Consider the following 22,289-nt stretch of genomic DNA (forward strand, 5'->3'; position numbering starts at 1 on the left):
TGGTCATTTGTCAAAATGACTTCCATGGAGTCAAAAGACTCAAGAATGAGTCTTTTGACTCCATGGAGGCCTGGATAATAATAATAAAAGTTTGTCATACTTTGAATAAGTTAGGCATTTAGCTGTCAACTGGCAGATACTGTAATTGATTCACTGAGGCTTCTCACCTTATTCAGAAGGAAGGAGTGATATACTTGATTTCTTCAACAACATGTTGAACTGGCATGTGATTGTATGGGTGCTTCTGTTTGATTTGGTTTTCCATAATAGACAAATAGTATTGTTATTCTGGAAGGCTCTTTTCATCTGTAGGATAGATTTTCAATTTTATGTAGGTGTATATATGAGGATGGTCTGAAAAGTTCTCAGACTAACATTGAAAAAATGAATTTATAATCTCAAAATTATTTTTATTTTTCAACATAATCTTCCTTAAGACTAATACATTTATTCCAGTGATGGTCCAGTGCAATTATCCCTTCCCTGTAGTGGTTCTCAGTAAGATCTGCAAAATACCCTTCTACAGCTGCACTCACCTCTTCATTTGAAGAAAAATGCTGACCAGCAAAGAAGAGTTTTAGTTTTGGGAAAAGATAGAAGTCAGAGGGAACCAAATCTAGGGAATACGGTAGATGTCCCAACAATTCATAGTGCAGATCCCTAAATTTTCCAATTGCCAAAACACCTCTGTGCGCAGATACATTGTTCTGATGAAAGATGATTTTTTTTCATGAATTTTTTCATCTAGTCTGGTTAAAAGATTGGAATAATATTCCCTGGTTATTGTTTTACCATTTTCAAGATAATTAATAAACAAAATGCCTTTAGCACCCCAAAACATCGATGCCATGACCTTTCCTGCTGATGGAACAAATTTGTCTTCTTTGGTGATGAACAGCCGGCTTTTGTTCATTGTTTTGGCTGCTATTTGGATTCTGATGTGTAATGGTGAATCCAAGTCTCATCCATAGTAATAAATCGATGCACAAAATCAGTTTTATTCCCGCTCCAAACACTGTTCAGAGATTTTTATGCGAGTGCGTTTTTGATCTGCTTTGAGCAAGAGCAGCACCCATCTTGCACAAAGCTTTTTCATTTGCAATTCTTCATGCAAAATATATCCTACACATTCTTTTGAAATGCCTATAGTCTCATCAATTTCATGCACTTTGACTCACCAGTCATCCAATACCATATCTTGCACTCGATCAATGATTTCTGGTGGTGTTACACTTTTTGGACGTCCTTCACATGGATCATCTTCAAAGCTGGTATGGCCACATTTAAAGTAGGCAGTCCATTTCTTAATTGTCGAAAACGAAGGAGAAGTGTGCCCATAAACTATTATGAACTTCAAATGAATTTCTTTTGAAGTTCATAATAGTTCATAATAGATTGTACTCAATACCTCCCTATTGAGTACAATCCCACTAACTCACAAATTAGAAAACTCCACAGGCTCCTTAAGAAGGTCACTTCTTGGCCTGTAGAAGTCACTAACAAATTAAAACCATTTAACTCCCCCCCCATATATATATGGACTCCCAAAAATACATTAAGAAAATGTGCCATTACATCCCATAGTGGATGGCATTGATTCCCCCACATACAAACTAGCTAAACATTTGGCCAAAGCCCTCACACACTATACTGGCAACACACCTTCACACATAAAAAACTTAGCCCACTTCAAAGCCAGCATAGAAAACCTTACACTCAAACACACTGACATAATGTTCAGTTTTGATGTCTCCTTCCTATTCAAAAATGTTCCCCTCAAAGAATCCTTAGAACTAATCCAAGCTAAATTTTCTCCCGATATCTCAGCCTTATTTCAGTTCACAATGAACTCAGGCTATTTCGTTTGGCAGGGAAAATTCTACAAACAAATAGAGGGGACAGCCATGGGTTCACCACTCTCCCCACCCTTGGCCAATTTCTTTATGGAGACTTTTGAAGAGAAAGCCTTAAATTCTGCCCCACAAAAACCAACCGTTTGGCTTCGCTATGTTGATGATGATGTATTCGCTATTTGGCCATATGGCTCTGATGCACTCCTCTCCTTCCTAACACACTTAAACAACCAACACCCCAGAATCAAGTTCACCCTGGAAGAAGAAAAAAAACAACTGCCTTCCTTTCTTAGACACACTAGTCACCTGCCAGCCTGATGGAACCTTGGTTTTCTCAGTTTATAGAAAACCCACCCATACAGGCAGATACATTCACCAACAATCTCCCCCTCCCCCTCACAACAATATGGAGTTATTAAGACACTACACAACAGGGCTAAACTTATCTGTTCAAATGACAATGCCCTAACCACAGAACTAAACCACATTCTCAACACTTTCTTAGCCAATGCCCCCCCCCCCCCCAAAAATCCAAAAAATATTGAAACCAATAAACCACAACCCCCTCCTGCCTTCACAACAAGGATTACTCTAAATCCATCACCATTCCTTATATTCGAGGCACCTCAGAAAAAAATTACAAAAATCCTAAAAAAACATGACTTTTTGTTACAGACCTTATAAAAAAATTGGCATCCCTTATCTGCTCCACTAAATACCAACCTCCCCCCCCCCCAGACCTACTTGGTGTATACCAAGTCCCTTGCAGCTGTAAGCTGTCCTACTTTGGCCAAACAGGCAGGACAGCTAATATCAGAATTTCAGAACACAAGGACTACATCTGGTTTCACCAATACGGCCACTCCGGTCTTGCAGACCATGCGCTGGATACCTGCCATAGAATACGGTGGAAGAAAGCCACGATAATACACCGTAGTAAATTCAAATACGAAAGGCTATTCATGGAATCAGCCTCATGCCTTAAGAAACATTCCAAACCTCAACAAATTTGGTTGCATGAGACTGCCCCAAATTTGGGAAACCTACATCAGAACACCTTCAGCCAAATCGGCCAAGAATACCAACATTGCTCGTTAGGGGACATCATCAGGACTTTTAGGAGAAAGAATAGCTTCCTGCTTTGTTCCTCATTTACTGTGTTGTTGTGCTTGTGTGCACGTGTCTTATATTTAAGTTCCTGTGATAATGGCAACGAAATATTGGAAGTGTATTAAAATTTATTTTAATGTATATTCTATTGTATGTTGTAATTTCCTTAAGCTATTTAGTAAGAATGTATAACCAACGTCTAAGCCTTTCCATGAGAATTCAAGGGATACAGACAACACTTTTGCTTCAGACAGCTGTATAAAACAAACTACTTGATAGAATGACTTGCAATTTCACATAGATGCTTATGAGAGATGTACCACCTAAGAAAAAAAAAATCTTGCCGATAGTGTTGCCATCTATGGTCGAGGCCGAGAACTTTTCACACCACCCTCATAGATAGACAATAGGGATACTTATGTGTTCTGGGATCTTGTACAGTGTTCAAGAGGTAATGCAACACTTTCTTTCTGAGAAGACATTTCAAATCAAATTTGTATTGCTCCACCGCATGCCTTATATTGTGGAGAAACATGAACAGGATCCATGCTTTCATAAGGTAACTTCTGTAGTGACCTTAATAATATTGCATAAATTAATAATATAAATTAAAGATACCAAGAAATTATGTACTTTAATCCTTTATCCGAGTGTAAGCAAACAAAGTTTGCACCTGAAGTATTTTCAGGACTGGGACAACTCATATATATAGGAGCTAACAACTTCACATCACTTGCCTTAGTATACCATAATGCAAAGCACATATCCTTATGGATATGTATAATGCTATGCATTATATACTAGTCAACATATCTGCTCTCTAGTCAGTGGGCTTTGGGCTCATATCTCATTGTGGGCATGGTTGTTTTTGATTGCCTTTAGCAGGGAGATGAATTTCACTGCTTGGTGTGAGACCACTGCCCCACTTACTTGAGAGTCTGAAGAGTGTCTTAAAAAATTTCCGTATTTGGTCTCTAAAGTCAAGTTTCCAAATTATGTAAAATAAATAAAAAGGAATAGTTCACCCAAGGCAATAATGTACTATCAGTTTACAACCTTTTGTGGATGGGAAGAATTTTCATTGCTTGCTGATTAGCATACTAATCAGCAAGCAATGATTCTTCATAAGATTGGCATGCATTGCCAATCTTATGAAGTAACTTTATGGCTTATATATGAATCACAACGAGTCTTAATTCATGCACATAGTCACAGCTGAAGTACATGATATTTCACTATTAGAGTTACAGTTTACAAATATTAAAAAAATATTTAAAAAAAAATTATGAACAATTAATAGTGATCACTTCCCAAAATTTGATATTGGCATGCAGTCTGATCTGTTCAGATTTGAATGATATTGTAGCATTTCGCATGTTTCTAGGAAAAGATGTTCGAATTTGAACTTGCTGGAATGAAAAAGTTTAGTCTGGTTCCAAAGAACTCTGTGCCTAGTGTCAGTAGCATGCAAAGCAAGGCAAAACTTGTTGAATTTCAAAAATCTAATATAGTCTTAATGTTCTTCAATTCTAATCAATGCAGAACAGCCTGTCTGTCCAAATAACAAAGGTGGCATGAGCAGGGTTCTTGATAGACCTGATAATGCATCCTTTGTGGATGGTAGAAAGGAAGACAGTTTACAAGCTGGTTTGAAGGAAGTGTATAGATTGAATTTTCGAAGAATCCTTGCTATTTGTTCCAAGGTTCCTTTAAGATAGGGTATTGAAATTCACATTAGATTGTATTCTGGTGAGAGGATGATAATTATAAATTAATTTTCGAATGGTAGTTTTATTGTATCCATTACCTATCAGACTGATTTTAATTTTATTCAGTTTATCTAACAGAAGGGGAGCAGATCGTATGAGCTCTATGTATTGACTTGATAATACCCATTTGCATTGATGATAAATTCAAAATTCCACATGATCTGTGGGATTACGAATAGGTAAGGTATCCAAAAATGGGTAGTTGGTTATTGGACTCTTGTTCAATAGTGAACTTGATACTATAGTACAAGGAGTTTATTTTCTCTAGGAACTGAAGTAATTCTGAATCAGTGTGGGACCAGATTGCAAATATATCATCAACAAAACATAACCATATATGAGGCTGAATGAATATAGTATCAAAGAGTTATTTTTCTAGATGTTCCATAAAATAATCTGCTAAGGCTAGTGAGATAAGATAGGACTGCCCATCGCTGTTCTTTCTATTTACTTGAATAACATATTATTCCATTTAAATAGCCACATTGATGGTGAATTTAAATAGGTATAATATCCTCTGGGAAATCAGATTCTGAAAACCGAAGAGTCTCTTGTAGTGGTATGTTGGTGAAAAGTGAGACTATATCAAAAGAAACCATAATCTCATCATTAGACAAATGTAGATCTTTTAGAAGGCGAATATATTGAAGCTTGGGCAAAGATCATGTCTTCTATAATGTCTGTGCTAGGGCAACTTGTAAGTGCTGGTGAGTGTATTCCTGTGAGCTCTCTGGTCAAATTTCATACTTTCTGCATTCAACTTTGAAATAATGCTGGATTAAATACCCACTTGATTTATATAATTTTGCATCACCGAAATGAAGCATTTTGGCTCTTTATTTTAGTAAGTAGATCTTTTATTTTGTCTTTAAAGTTAAGATTGTTTTTGATATAATAACTGATATGGCCTGTGAGATTCTGAAAAGGACGAGAGAGATGTTTTTTGCAAGGCAGTAAGTGGGAGATCCAATACATCCACTATAGGTCATAGTGGGTTGCCATTCTTATGTATTTTTGGAAGACCATAGATGAGGCAAATGAGTATGATGAATTCGTAGTTTCTTAACAGTAGTGGCATCCCATGGTACAATGTCCAATAATTTAATTTATTGATTTGACTTTTTGTTGGATCGCTGCTGATAACACTGTATGTTGACTTATCTCTCTTAGTGAGACATTAATTTTATGATTATATTCTGTGGTAATCATGACAACAGTGGCAGTACCTATGTCAACCTTCATGATGACAATATTGGTGTTCTAGCAAAGGGAACATAGAGATTGCACTCCTGAAAAGAGTATATTTAAAGGATGTGGTTTTGCATTGTACAGAATTTGGGCAATCTCAAAACATAAATTATGAGGTGCTTAAGGGTCAAAGCTGTATAACTGAGAGGAGACCTCCACATAACCTTTAAAGGAATGCGGAGAACCGTCCATGGCTTCTGACCTAATGTCCAATCCCCACTTTCTCGTGGTGCACCCTGTTGGGTATCTACTTTGAACAAACGAGTATGGGCTGGCAATTTGGATTTAGCCGACAAAATTGTATTCTTATTGGCTTAAACCAATATAGAAAATGATGGTACAACATGACTAAATTTCATGCTGGCTGGGGCGTCGCCCGGTTAAAAAAGCCCCCCCCCCGTTGTTTTCACCAGGGCGAACAGCGAAAATTTAGCTACTGGAACAAATCTGAAAACACACCCCAACTCAACATCACCATAGTTAAAGATCGGTACTATCAACATAAGAAGCCTGAATGGCAAAGAAATGGAGCTAGCTGAGGAATTAGATAAGTACCAGATCAACATAAATCAACATAACAGGGGTGACTGAAGCAAAAAAGACAAAAACTGGTGAGATCTTTTTGAGCAATAAATACAAAATGTTATATTCAGGCAATGACAATCAAGGAAAAGAAGGAGTAGCCATAGTATTCAACACAAAATACGAGGCTAATCTTCTTGAATGGCAGTCAGTCTCAAGTAGAGTAATGTGGGCAAATATGAGAATGGGGAACTGGACAATGAGACTTATTTGTGCCTATGGTCCCACAGAAGGTTCTACTAAGGTAGAAGTGGAGGAATTTTTTGAGTCTTTAGAGAAAGCAACTGACACAATGAAAATGAAAAGTTGGTCCTTGTTGGGGATCTAAATAGCAGTGTAGGAAATGATTTTCAGACATATAAAAATATTTTGGGAAAATTTGGAGAAAAGAGCAAAGCTAATAATAATGGCAAATACCTGTTGGATTTCTGCTCAGGACATGGACTGGTTATTACTAACACAATGTTTCGACATAAAAATGTGCACAAATTCACATGGAGAGAAGAGGCAAGCAATAAGAAATGTCTCATTGACTATGTTATTGTTGATAGTGATGTCTTCTCCCTGGTGCAGGACATCAGAGTGTGCAGAGGATTTGAAATTGGAAGCGATCACTATTTAGTCTTGAGCAAGATAAAATTGAATTTCACATTGAAAAGAATGACATGTAAGAAAGTTTTAAAATGAATAAAAGTTGAGCAGCTCCCAGATGTGGACTGTAGACTAAAATACACAAAGATTATTGAAGAAAAAATGAAAGAATTTGAGTACAGGAATCAAACCTTGGAAATTCAGTGGCAAGCCTTGAAGAAAACCCTGATTGATTCAGCCAGAGAGGCATGTGGTGAGGTTGTCTGCAAGGATAGAAAAATCAGAACTCCATGGTGGACACAGGAAGTTAAAGAGGTGGTGAAAGAAAAGAAGAAAGCATATCAGAAGTTCCTGGAAAATAAGTCAGCTTGAGCTCTTAGAGAAAACAGAGACAAATGTAAGAAAGCTAGACACTGTGTAAAACTAGCTAAACAAAAATCATGGGAGGACTTTGGCAAGAATATAGAAAATAAATAAAAATAAATATCAAGAAGATGGCAAGATATTCAGAAGGTTGTTGAAGAAGCTTAGAAATGGAGGAAACAGTGCTTTAAAAGGAGTTAGAGATGATAAAGGTGACATGAAAACGGGAGAAAAAAATATCGTTCAAGTATGGAGTAATTACTTTGAAAAATTGCTAAATGAAACAAGCAGTGATAGCTCAGTTGTAAAAAACACTCAACAGGCATACAGTCAGGAATACATATCCATACTTGAAGTAGAAAAAGCCATCAAAGGCTTGAAATGTGGAAAAGCAGCAGGAGTAGATGATATGCGACTAGAAATGCCGAAATATGCTGGTATAAAAGTCTTACAGTGACTGCACTGCATAGTTCAGAAAGCCTGGACAAAGGGATGAATTCCCGATGATGGGAGTCGAGCTCTAATAGTACCCATATATAAAAAGGGAAATAAAACTGAATGTGAGAATTATAGAGGTATTTTCCTACTGAGTGTTCCTGGCAAGATCTATGCAAGTATACTTGAGAAACGGTTGAGAAAAATTGTGGAAGAAAAGCTTGGTGAAGAACAAACTGGATTCAGGCCAAATAGAGGCTGTCAGGATCAGATCTTCACTTTTCGACAAATAGTTGAGAAAGCATTGGGATATAACAAAGATCTGTATTTAAGTTTTGTCGATCTGCAAAAGGCATATGACAAGGTGCCAAGAGAGAAGCTATTCAATACGTTGCAGTTATATGGTGTCAATGGGGCATTATATCAAGCAATACTTAGTCTTTATTTGAGTTGTAAGTCAGCAGTTAGAATTGAAGGAAGTACAGGAAGATGGTTTAATGTTAAATCTGGTGTGAGACAAGGATGTACCTTATCCCCTCTGTTATTCATTATCTATATGGATCACATTATGAAGGAAAGTGGTATTAAACATGATATCAAAATTGGAGATGTTAATGTCAGCTCTTTGCTTTATGCGGAAGATGTTATACTTCTAAATAAATCTGCTACAAGTCTGCAAGATTCTCTGACTAAATTGAATAGCTGTTGTAATAGATATGGTATGAAGGTCAGCAATAAAAAGATAAAGACAATGAAAATAGGTAGAATCATTGAAAATGTCAATTGCGTTGTGAACAGAGAACTTGTGGAACAAGTAAAACATTTCAGCTACTTAGGCACAATTTTTAGTTAAGATGATAAATTAAATATGGAAATAGACAACAGAATCAACAAAGCTGTTATGGTAGGAAGTCAATTGAATAAATTCATATGGAATAAGAGAGAAATTAGTAGGAACACTTGACCAAAGACTAGAGACCGCAGATATGAGAATCCTGAGAAAGATTAGAGGCGTGAACAGATGGCATCAATGGCAATATCATATTAAAAACGCGGATATTAGGAAAGAACTTGAAATTATAAATATCCAGGAATACTTTAGCAGAGCTAATCTCAGGTGGTATGGTCACTTAAACAGAATGGGTGAGGAAAGATTAGCAAAACAAGTGTTCTCTGCCACGTTGGCAGGAAAGCGACCCAGAGGAAGACCAAGATATAGGTGGATTGATATGGTACAATGTGCCTTTAGACGATTGAAATATAAGATCTGATAATGTTGTAGTCTTGACAAGTAACAGACTGATTTGGAGGAAAATTGTAGATAGGAAGTTAATAATGATGTAAATTTTTCATGTAGTCCTATCATATCCTGTACACCCCCTTGAGGGTACATGGGAATCATTTGATGATTATGATGATCTGTGCATAATTCTCTGACACCTCTTTCTACATTTGCTATGATTTTTAAGTATGGTATATGTAGAGGAGATATGGCCAAATTGGGACCTTTAGATAAAACGTTTAGTTCATCATTTGGTAATGGTCTATTGGTCAAATTTATAACTCAGCACCGTTGCGGTTAGGGTCAGTTATTGGTTGAATATTGTGGTGGTTTCTTCCCTCTAATTTTTCAAATTAAAAAAAAAAAAAATCTGTGTTTATGGTGATAATGTGCTCATCTGGCCGAAGATTGTGAAATATGAAATATTAATTCAAAATTGCCTTGATTGAGAATGCCTTTTAAGTTATTTTCAAGATCCAGAAGCTAAGCATTATTTAAATAAAATTGTTTCTTTGTTTCATGAATTTGTTCAGTAATAATGCCTTTCTTGCTTTTTGATATATCTTCCGCATAGAACGCAACTGGATGGTTTCTTTGGTCTTAACAAAATTAGGAATAATGTCAGCAATGTGGCAGTGTTTAAGGAGCACAAGTCTATTATGCGGATTTGCTTTCTTCAAATGTAGCTTATCATATCTTTTTATAAATTTCCATTGTTCCTTGCCATAGAGGTTTATAATTAACAGTTTTAATGAGAATATGTTCCTGACATTATAAAGTAACTTTATGGCTTACACATGTAGTAAATAATTTATATAGAATTTTATTTAAAAATTCTAGTATATTTCATCCAACATTTATTATGACTTTTAAAGAAATCCAGCAACTAAAATTGCAAGTGTTTTGTCAATTCTTTGTGTTCAAATCAAGGTTTCTAGATCCAGAAGTTTTATTTCTAACTCTTAGGAAATAAAACTTCCTTAATAAATTCATTTTCATTTGTAACCAAATATGATGTTTAAAAAAAAAAAAATTATGCAAAGAAATGCATTTAGAAAGAGGCTGAAAATTCACTTGCTACTGTCTCTGATAACTTGTCTGTTGTGAGTGGATTTCTAAAGTTCTGGCAACCACTGTTCCAACAGAAACTATTAGATCAAGCAAATCAAATCTCTCCTCTTTCTGTCCTCCCAAATGCAACCTTGATGAAAACTGCACCAGTTCAGTTTTTTTTTTTCTTCTTCTCCTAGATCTTTTATCTGGTCTCTCCACATTTTCCGTAATTTTCCCTCTTTGTCTCTTGTCCTCAAATTTCATTCATAATTTCTTGGTATTCTTTCTAAATTCATTCTCATTAGATGTCCAAACCCACTTCAAGTGTCCTTAGGTTTAATTGCAAAGGCACCCAATATGTCCAACCAGAACTTGCCTCAAAAGGAAATTCAAAGAAATATTGAGACTTTCATAAAATAACCGAATTTAAATAAGAATGATGGCCTTTAAATTTCTAAGATTTGATCAGCACACATCTGATGCTAGCTACAACAGCAGAGTGCTTAGAATACCAAACTGCAGTAATGCCAATCTCAGGGCTCTTCCAACTACAAACTAAGGTGTAGTATTGGTGTAGTGATGAAGGTGTCAGCTATTGGCGACGTTTTTTACAGGTTTGCAATAGTAATAAAATGGTGACAAAAGAGGACTGAAGAGTTTTTTTTTTTTCAGTAACTCTGTACAAACTCCCACTACTGCTCCAACAGGGCTCTAGGCTAATTACAATTAGCTTGACTTCGTGCAAAGGCTAGTAACAGAACAGATCTTACCTGGTGAAGAAACTTGAGCTGTGAATTGTAACAGTAATATGAAGTGTCAGGTCTAATTACAAGGATTAATGACAGTGTCAAAGAATTTCTGAATTCTGCTGATGTAATTAATTTAATTTAATGTTAAGTTTTTCCACCATAGGAGGCCAAGCTTTTCGTGTTAATTGCTAATATATATATATTGTAACTTACAGCAGCAATAGTAGTAGTAATTGCTTTTATGTTTGTGCATGTGTATATTCACATACACTCCTGAAGATGATCATAATGTAAAGTCAAAACACAAAGGTACTTTTAAAGTTACTTAAAACAGTAGTCGATTTCATAGACCTGATATAATGAAGTGCTGTGTGCCATTCAGTTATGCTAAAAGAAAGGATATCCTACATACAGCCTTTGACTGGAATTTATAACTCTGGTTCTAAATTCCAGTCACAGTTGAAACATTGAGTCATAACTGAGTTATTTGTTCTCAGTGAAAAAAAAATGTCACTCCTCTTAAGATCTCATTAGTTTTAGAGCAAAAATTCTGCAGTTTATCTTAGAGAGCGCAATAGTTTAATATGATTTGTTCTTTGCTCTTTCTTGCACTATCTGATTAAAAATATCTAGACACCAATTTGTAATAGTGGATATGGCTACATACATCACAACCAGGGTTCATACAGTGTGTAAAAGGAAGCACATGGTCTTGGAATCTTCATAAACAAAGAGTAAGATGAGCTGTACTGAAGAGCTCTGTGACTTTTAATGTGGCACTGGCATAGGATGTACCGCCTTTACACAATTCATTTTGGGAAATTTCTCCCATGTTGCCACTGCCATCATCATCTGAGATGATATTGTAAAATCAAAATGTTTAGAAGCAACAATAGCATCACCTGGTAGGCCACATAAAATCACAGAGTGGAACTGCAAGTGCTGTAGCATATGACGAAAAAAGCATGTCCTCGGTTGAACCACTTGCTATTGACCTTCAAAATGCCTCAGCTAGCAGCAGCAGTGCAAAGAAGGGGTTTCGAGAACATGGATTTCCAAAGCTGCATACAAGCCTAACATCAGCAAGGACAATGGCAATGATTGGGTGAAGCAGTGGAAGTGCATTCTCTGGAGTGATGAATCGTGCTTCACCTTTGGCAGTCTGATGGTGTCTGGGTTTTGACGATGTCAGGAAAACACTACCTGCTTGAATCTGTTATGCCATCTATGAAGTGTGGTGGCATAGCATATTTCCAGGAAATCCCCAACGATGGGACGTATAATGATATTCCAGAAACTTTTGTGCTTCCAACTTTTTGGTGGAGAACCTTTCCTGTATCAATATAAAAACGCATTTAACAAACGAGGTTTGTGCAGGATTGGCTTGATGAGATCAGCTTTGAAAGACTTGACTGGCCTGCACAGAGCACTGGTCTCAATCCCTTCGAATGCTTATGGGATGAATTGGAACACTGATTGCAAGCCAGGTCAAAATGTCCAACATCAGTGACCGACATCAATACTCTTTTGAATGAATGGAAGAGAATTACTGTAGCAGTGTACCAAAATTTGGTGGAAAGCCTTTCTAGAAGATTGAAGGCTGTTATAGTAGCAAAGCACCCTACTCCATATGAATGCTTTCGAGTGAGAGTTGGGATGAGTAGGCATCTGGATATTTCTGATCAGATAGTGCCTACAATTCAGCTGCGTTTGACATGTCTTGGTTAATGATAGCAAGAGCCAGAAGGATAATTTGCTTATTATCTGATATATACTTTATTGATCCAATCAGCATGTAAAAAAAATAAAAATAATAAAAAATTCTTTGATGCAACTTATCCCATTTAGTTGATGATAAAAATATAGAACTTAGCCCTAATTAATCACATAACTATCTTATTATAAATAACCTGTTTTAATATATCATAAGAGAAATTGCAAAATTGTTTATGTTATTTTTTTCCCTTAACTAGGGGACTTTGCATATGATTTAGATACTGTAAGTACATGGTTTTATGTTTTCATTTATATTAAAAGTGAATGTTAAAGAATATAGTAATGATAAATGTTAAGTATATTGTGCTATACAGCATTTAATTAAATGTTCTGTGTTCTCAAAATAAGTCAGTTTTTGATTTTATCAAATGAACAGGTTTGTATATGCAGAGTGATTCAAAAGTAATGCATAACAAAGTTGAAGCTGAGCTGCATCAAAGTGTTTCAATTCTAATTATTCATTTCACCTATAGATGGCACCCTAGGACTATTGGCCACTATTGTGTAATCTATTTGTCACTTGTCAGGTATTGGGTATCCATTGCATAGTTTTGTTTATGAGGAAAACAAAATGGTACTTTCCTAGGAGCAATGATCTGTTTTGAAATATTGTGGAAGAGTTTCATCAGAAGTATCCGGACTCCATTGTTCCTCAAAATTTAACAATTGCGAGATTAATCAAATGCTTTCAGGAAACTGGATCCATTGCAGACAAACAGCTGCATGAAAGACTTTCCATTTTGACTGAGGCTAAAATGACTGTGGGTGATGTTTTGCAACATTCACCTTCAAAGGGTCTTAGAAGTTCTAATGTGTTCACTCAGTTCAGGAATTGAAGCCACTGGATAAGGAAAAATGTGTTGTGTACTATAAGTGGTTTCTATAATTTGTTGAAGAAAATGAAGTTCACAAGCTGGACAATGTTTTCTTCAGTGACAGTGTGGTTCCACCTGAGTGGATACGTCAGTAACCAAAATAATAGAATTTGGTCATTGGAAAATCCTCATGTTTCCATGAGGATTTTCCAAATGCACACCAGACTCCAATTTTTAAAAATTGGAGTCTGGTGTGCATTATCATATGTTCACATTGTTGGATCCATTTTCTTTGAGATGACATTGGACAGTGCACTGTCCCAAGACATCATCACCCAGTTTGTGGCTCTCATTGAGATTGAAGAACAGTTGCTGTTTTCAGCAGGACAGTGCCATTTGCCATACATCAAATGAAACAGTGCAATTTTTGCAAGAGTTTTTTGGTGACAGACTGATTTGTAAAGGACTTTGATCCCCAATGTTGCCAGATTTGTCACCTCCAGATTTCTTATTATGGAGTTACCTGAAAGGTGAGATGTATAATAATAATCCTCACACAGTTGATGAACTGAAGATGATCACTGAAGCAATCGGAGCAGTCAATAATTCCATGCTTTGAACAGTTGCCTCCAATTTGGTGAAAAGAACACTTGTCTGTGTTCAAGAATGAGGCAGCCATTTTGAACATTTGCTTTAATAATGTTATTTATTTCTGCCTTTGTAAGGATACAGTTATAAGCTTTGTTCATAGCAGTTTAGTTCTATAAAGTTAGTCACTAATATTGAAAAATTCAAGTTTATTTTATAATGTGCATGACTTTTGGATTACTCTGTATAATCATTGTTAATTTTTTTTAAATACTATATTTAATTAAAGGTAGCATGGATCTCTTTTTAAATTTGTTACCTAACTAGTAAATAAACAAAAGAAAAATGAACCCAAAAATCAGTTCTGTTTTGTTCTGCCTCTTTTAAATATCAAGTAGTTATAAAATAACTACTTAATACTTCCAGATGGTTTCACAAAAGTACAGAAAATCAGTGTAATTTCAGCTTCATTTCCAAATCCATAGATCTTTTAGAGTAAAATTTTCTAAGCCTTTTCAGAATTTGAGTTATTCGGTATAAAATGGAGGTGGAAGTTTTTTCTTCTTGAAGTTTCTTCTACCAAGAACACCAATAAACAACTACTAACAAGCTTAATATACTCTCAAGGCCTTAACTTATCTTCTTAGGCATGATTTCTAAACAGCTCAGTAGGCTTTACTTTTCATACGTCATCATCATGACTGGGCTTACTGATCCTTCCCACCAAAATTAAATTTTTGCTATCTCTGATGTGGTTTCAACTGCATTTGAATGAGTTTGGTGTTGAACCTTTGGGAAAAGTTCTTGTTGAATGAGCGAGTGCATGCACAGTTAGAATAATGTATGGATGGTGGGGGGGAAGAAGGGATTGGTCAAGGATAGGAGAAAGTCAATAAAAGGATACGAGAATGATACTGAGAGGGTAAGGTGAAAATACATCAGTGAGGGAGAGTATGAATAAAAAGGAACATAGAAAATAAGTTATTTTTATGGTAATCCCATTCAAAAGGTTATTCAACCTGTAGTACATTAGTACTATAGATAGACAGAAAGGTAAGAAGAAACTTGTTATCCACTGGATTTGATGACAAGTGAATTGCATTCCCTGGGAAATATGAGAGTAGACTGTTCCAAAAGACAGCAACAGAAGGAATGAATGAATGAAGAGAAAGAAAATTAAACTGTGAAGGGAGCATTGAACAGCTGCTGCACATGTTTTGACGGGTTTAGAAAGGATGTGTGTGTTGAACGGGGGGGAATTTGGAAGTGATTATATGGCAGGAAGGTAATAGAATTTATGCACCTGCTAAGAGATAATTACTTAAGGCAGCATGTGATGGATGGTACTAAGGATGAGAGAGTATTGGACCTGCTCATAGGATCAGAACTATCCATAACCTAGGTGACAACATTGCCGCCAATTGGTGAAAGTGACCATGCGGTCTTGACTTGGGAGATTGTAAAACGTGAGGAATATTCTATCAAGAAGGGGTATTTGTGGAACTATAAGGCAGGTGATTATGACATGCCTAGGAAGAAGCTTAAATCGGTACCATGGCTTAAAATACTGCAGGATAAGGATGTTAGTGCATGGGATACAGTTAAGGGTCATCTAGAGGAAGCAGTATTAAATTGTATACCTAGGGTAAGGAGAGTTAATTAAGTTGGAGTCAGATGGATAAGTAATATCATTAAGCATGAGCTGCAGAAGAAGAAAATGCTGTGGAAGGTATATAAAGAGAAAGATGAACAGTACAAGGCTCAGGGCAAGAAAGATGACCAGCATGGTAAGGCAAAATCAGATTATGAGAAGAATCCAGTGGAGTAGGCCAAAGAGTTCTTTCGTTATGTGGCAAATAAGAGGAAGAATGACTATGGAAGATAAACCTTAATGAGTGATGATAGTCACTAGGAGACAGAAGTAGATAAAATAATTGTGTTATTGAGTGATCATGTCTTTGACTAGGCTCTTTAATTTAAGTCTCAGCTCTGGTAGATTACAAAGGAGTGGAAGGAAGGCAAATTTCCTTGCATAAGGGAGGTTCTAAGACCGCAGTAGCAAATTACAGACCAATCAGTATCTCAGGCATGGTGGTACTAGAAAAATTGGTAAAAAAAAAGAAAAGAGAATTCAAGAATGGGTAGATAAAAATATGATACCGTATGAGGGTCAACATGGCTTTATGAAGGGTTGGTCATGCCTTAGTAATTTACTAACTTTTTAATAGAGTAACAGTTGAGTTGGATAAAGGATATTGCTACATATTGATTTTGCTGGGTTTTGCAAAGGCATTTGACAGAATACCACATGGAACTATGTTACGAAAATTAGAACAAATGGGTATGGATATTACAAGTGGATCTGAATAGATATCAAAAAAGTATATGGAGGGATAGAATCAAGATGAAAACAGGTGACTAGTGATGTGCCACTAGGTTCAGTATTGGGATCATTGCTGCTTAATTTGTACATAAATGATATCGGATATAATCTGAAAGTAAATATTCAGTTGTTTGCTGATGATGTGAAAATAGGTAGAGTAATAGTTAATCAACTTGTAGGATGATTTAAATAAGCTGTCAGTATGGGCAAAAGATAATGGGTGTCAGTTTAATGCCAATAAATGTAAAGTTATGCATTTTGGGATAAATAGATTACAAGCCATGTACGGTAATCCCTTGATTAGTGCGTCATTTTTTTTTTCGATACCCAAATTCAATTAGTGCGCTGCCTATATACATCTTAAAAATAAATGTTACAGATTTAAAAAATTTCCTATCTATACATTTTTATGTCTAACTATTTTAAACAATCACTCACCAGATGGAAATAATTTAGTTACCAATTTAAAACATTTATAAAGTTATTTTTAATGGCATACTACACTACTTCCATGTATACTATGTTCCAAATTTTTATCACCAAAATTTTTGTCATCTGCTATAGTATGCCCACAGATTTGAGACCCTTCGACACTTCTGCGCATGTCACAAAAAGGAAAATGCATTCTGTTAATAGGGTAATCAATCCGTCTTCTGGGATGAGTTGTTTATTATTACATGTCGGAAAATTAACGTCTCTTTTATGATCATTGTAGTTTTTAAAGTGGTAACTATTTTGCTTGTATAACAGTTGGGAAATTTTATCTATAAAGCATGTGATTTCGCGTGTTGGCAAGCAATTCGTATGTTCTTCATTTCTTTCTCCCCTTCAATGATAACGTCCGAGAATTAATTAAATCTCATTCTGAAGAATTGAGTGATTCCGATCTGCTAAATTTAGATGCACAGCGGGAAGATCCTGAAGAATATGAAGAAAATTTAACCGCTGATAGTCAGCCAAAAGCGATTTCATAGAAACAATTTGAAAATATTTTTCGTACAATCGAAGTTTTTAAGCAGCAATGCTTAGAGGCTGACCCTGATGAAGAGGGAAGCAGTAAAATTTGCAGAAGAGACAATAGGGCCATACCGTTGGTTGTATGAGAAAAAGAAACAAAATGCCAAACTACGTTAGCTCATTTCTTTGTTAAGAAGCAGAACAATTAAATTTATATTCTGAATATGTTTTATTGTCTTTCAGCTTCATGGTTTTCCTTTAACTAGACCCTGAGACATACCTTAATACTTTTATAAAAAAATCAAGGTTCAAAAACGAACGAGGAATGAATTATACATTTTCCCATAGGTTATTGTATTCGATTAGTGCACCTGCTTTAAAAAATACACATTAGGTGCACTAATCGAGAGATTGCTGTGTCACATTGATGGCACTATACTCCAGGAAATAGATGAATCTAGAGATTTAGGGGTTGTTGTAGACAGAGTTAAACTTTAGAGGACATATTGCAAAGGTTGCTAAGGCAGCCCATATTTAGGTTTTGAAGAACACATTAACAAGTAGAGATAAGGAAGTTGTTATTCCTCTTTATAAAGTCTTGATATGCCCACATCTAGATTACTGTGCTGAAGTCTGATCCCCTTGAGTTTTTGGAGATGAGGATGCAGTGGAGAAGATTCAGAGGCAGGCGATCACGATGGTGAGTGGCCTGTTTAATGTTCCCTATGAGGATAGAATAGAATGTGTGTGGATTGCAGAAGTTGATCGATAACAGAAAAAGAGAGGATATGATAGAAACATTTAAGTTGCTTAAAGGATTTTATAGGATAGATGCAGGGGAAATGTTTCAGCACTTGGCTAGAGGAACCAGAACAAGGAGTCATCCCTGGAAGTTGAATAAAGGTGTGGTTAATAGGGATGTGTGGACTAGATTTTTTGCTTGGAGAGATGTGAATGGGAGGAATGGGTTGCCAGAGTCAGTTGTGAGTTGTTTGTCTATTAATGGGCTCAAGGAGAGGTATGATAGATTGTGTGGATAGATCGTCTCTCCTGCGATGAGTCTTTGGATTCCATGGAGGTTCCTGTATAATAATAATAGTTCTAAACAGTGTCTGTTCAGAACAAATGTATGTATGTACAAAAGATGCAGACAGCAGAAACTATGTGGAAATCCGAGTGAATTTTTTAAATATTTTTTTTATGTTGAGCCCATACACGGGAGGTTGGTAAATCAACCTATAATATGTTAGTCCTGTGCATGGGTAGTGAGTTGGGAAAGGAGAAATTTGTTTACATTTGATTTAAAAGTCTGTATCCCTGAGAAACACATAAAAGTGAAGACTGTTCCACAATACAGCAGTGGCAGGGATGAAGAGGAGGAGGAAAAGAAACTTGTTCTGTGGGTTTCAAGGTTTATGTGAAAGAATGTTGGACAGCAGCTGCATGTGTTCCAGTGGACTTAGTACTGAGTGGGGGAATTATTGATGCCATTTCAGATGAACATTTTCCATTGAAATATTTATAGAATACACATAATGCAAAAACTAAATGTCTGTGCGAAAGTGGGAGGAGTGAGTTGGTAAGAGATGGGTCACTAGAGTCGAGCATTTTGAGGGAGCTCTTAGGACCCCACTCCAAAGTGAGAGAGCAGTATTCAATAGCTGGGAAGATTTGTAATTTTTCTATGTTAAACTGCTCAGAGGTGAAGTAACATCTTGAGTAAAAGAGAAATCCTAGTTTTTAAGAAGCCGAGGATGCAATGGTTGTGATGCGTTTATGCCAGAAGAGGCTTGATCCCAGAGCGATTCCATGAAGAGAAATATATTGTCTGGAAATTTGAGTGCTATGTAAAATACTACTGGGAGAAAATGGTTCCTTTTTGTTAGAAATAAGACAGAACTGGATTTTACTAGCATTGAAATTTATGAGGTTATCTAAACCTCATTGGAGAATTTACTGAGAGATGGGCCATTCATCAACTTAATTGCTCTCTTCTTTACAGAGTCAGTTTTTAGGGAACTCTCAGGAGCACCGTCCCAAATGTGAGAACAGTACTCAATGGTTGGATGGATTCGTGATTTGTATTGGTTGATAACTGTTTATTGGTAAAACAGTGCCTCGAGCAAAAGAGAATATAATTGTTTGGATGCTGAAGTGATATCTGTAATATGTTTGTGTCAATGGAGATTTTAGATTGGAGTAACCCTATGAAGAGCAATCTTATCTAGAGTTTGGGTGGTGTTGAAAGTATAACTGAAAGAAATAACAAGGTTATACTAAAAGTAATGGCTATCAGATCCCATTGAAGAATGATTTGGTGATCAGAATTTAAGAATTGCAGAAGTATATTTTGGAAGTTTTGGTGATTGGTGTAGTGGTGCAAAGCTTGTCAAATGAAGAAGAGGAATAGCGTAATGTCATTAGCAAACTATGTATTGGATTTTTGGTTGACTAGAGAAGGTCATCAATATGTATAACTGGGATTATGCAAAAGAACAGAGCCTTGTGGATCATCAACTTGAATTGCAAAGTTTGAGGATAAAGATCCATCCATACTACACAAGTAATGTGTCCAGACACAAAGCTGGCAACCCAGTTGCAGAAGTCAGAAAGTACTAATGTGATGGGAGCTTACTTAAAGACTTCTTGTCTGAAACCCGATCAAATGCTTTAGAGATATCAAGGGCAACCACTTGAGATTTCCCCACTTTTCCATACCATTTGTACAAAGGTAGGTGGCATCAGTTAGAAGATCTTGTCTTGATTGACAGTGGTGGAATCCATGCTAGCAATTGTTTATTAGTTGAAAAGATTCTAGCTAGTGTAGAAGATGAGCATCAATGGTTTTCCCCATTACTTTAGAAAGAACTGAAGTGTGTGAAATAGGATGATAGATGCAAACTCAATAAATGCTATTCACCATTTATTGAGTTGGTTGGGAAATATGCATATGGTTTTGTGGCGTGGAGGTGGAAATGAACATCAGTTAGAGCTAAAATCATGTATATTTATGAAGTGAATGTGGAAAAACTGGAAGAAATTGGGAGGGACATGAAATATACTGTAATAGATTTCTTACATTTAAGGCAGCAAGAGTATTCACAGGCTGACCTGAAGGTACCTAAAGCATTATTATTAGGTTTGGTACTGTATGCTATCTAGTTGCTGGCCTGCAGAATAACCATTTTAAAGCTGTACCCCTGAGAAGAAGAAACATAGGATCTCTCCATGATATTTGAAATTCTGAAAACATCATTATATTTTCATGAAAGGGGGGAAGTAATTTGGACTTTGCTCTGGAATCCATCAATATCAATAACAAAACTCCTATCCTACTTAGCGATTCCTCATTATCATAGAGGTTTGGTATAGTTCGCTCACTGATTAGAGATCCTTCGACACTTCTGCACATCTCAGAAAAAGGAGAATCCATTCCATAAGGTAATCAGTCCGTATAATGGGATGAGTTGTTTATTATTACCGGTCGGAAAATTAACTTCTCTTTTATGATTATTGTAGTTAACTATGTTGCTTGTATAACAGTTGGAAAATTTTACCTATAAAGCATGTGATTTCGCGTGTTGGCGACAAATTCGGACGTCCTTCATTTCTTTCTCCCCTTCAGCATGAATCGACTATTCTTGGAAAGACGTGAAGCAGGGACCTACCAACAGTGGGCGAACTATATAAGGTTTAATTTCTCCCAGTCTGATGATCTAATGCCTACTTGATAGGCCAACCAACATGAAGGTGCAAGCAGAGGATTTGGTTATATTAGATCAACTGGACTCCACTAAAGTTTGGCATATTCCATGGAGTGGTGGCCAGAATATCAGTTTCATCTGTGTTTTAGATTTACAAGGTTTAGCCCACAAACAGAAATCAAGCAGTCTGTTTGTCTATCCCCGAAATATCTTTAGTCTCCTTTTAGTCCTTTTTAGGATGGTCAGAGTAGAGCCAAATGTGTAGCATAAAGCATAATAACTAGAGTTAAAAGAGAGAGAGAGAGGGGGGGGGATTATATGTGGGATGGCCTCAAGTGAAATTCAATAATATATCTTGGTAAGTATGAAATGGCAGCAGTGAAAATGATTGACAAGTCATGGACTAGCAATTCCAATGAGAGACAATAAATGGCAGAATTGTGCTCCTGAGACTTGAAATAGGTTGTTATATTTGCTTAGTAATACAAGGGGCATCAGAAATATGAGTGATAAGTTTGTGATATTGATTGAGATGGTTTGCCCAAAGATTATTGGCATATGCAAAACTTCCTTAACCTGATCATGATCCGTAGTTGGAAGTAGAAATAGTGATGCAGAAACTTCCAGGAGGGAAGGTCAAAAAAAAAAAAGTGGTGTGTGTGTGTGTGTGTGTGTGTGTGTGTGTGTGTGTGTGTGTTGGAGGGGGGGGGTTATGTTATCTTTAGAATTATGGTTATCCCGAGAAGTCAGCAATATACACATAAATGGACACCATAATTCCTCAGATAACATACTTTCCTTTTTATCACTGGATGATGATGAGGCTATTTACTTTTTTAGAAACATAAAAAAATAAACAGGATATTTAATACGATGTTGTTATAGGCCTGGTATAAGAGAACATTAAAATGTTTAGATAAAAAGCTCAATCTAATGCAGTGTTTCTCAATGTGGGGCAATTAGAAAATGATGTTGCATTCGTCACCTCATCACTGATATACTCAAAACACTCACCATTGTCGGTGAGGGGT

At 36.2% G+C, this 22,289-nt stretch overlaps 1 protein-coding gene across 2 annotated transcripts in view; it reads left to right on the forward strand.

Moving 5' to 3' along the window:
• LOC150102546 (acid phosphatase type 7) overlaps positions 1-22,289 on the forward strand; it is a 217,272-nt gene that overhangs the window by 54,429 nt on the left and 140,554 nt on the right. For both annotated transcript variants that reach the window (XM_090399639.1, XM_090399640.1), the window contains exon 4: positions 13,009-13,034. In XM_090399639.1, coding sequence (XP_090255765.1) covers positions 13,009-13,034 — 26 coding nt within the window. The remainder of the gene's footprint in view (positions 1-13,008; positions 13,035-22,289) is intronic.

The sequence above is a fragment of the Typopeltis vanoorti genome, chromosome 10, assembly GCF_054136105.1.
Source record: "Typopeltis vanoorti isolate ZY-2024b chromosome 10, IOZ_Tvanoo_1.0, whole genome shotgun sequence".
NCBI lineage: Eukaryota > Metazoa > Arthropoda > Arachnida > Uropygi > Thelyphonidae > Typopeltis > Typopeltis vanoorti.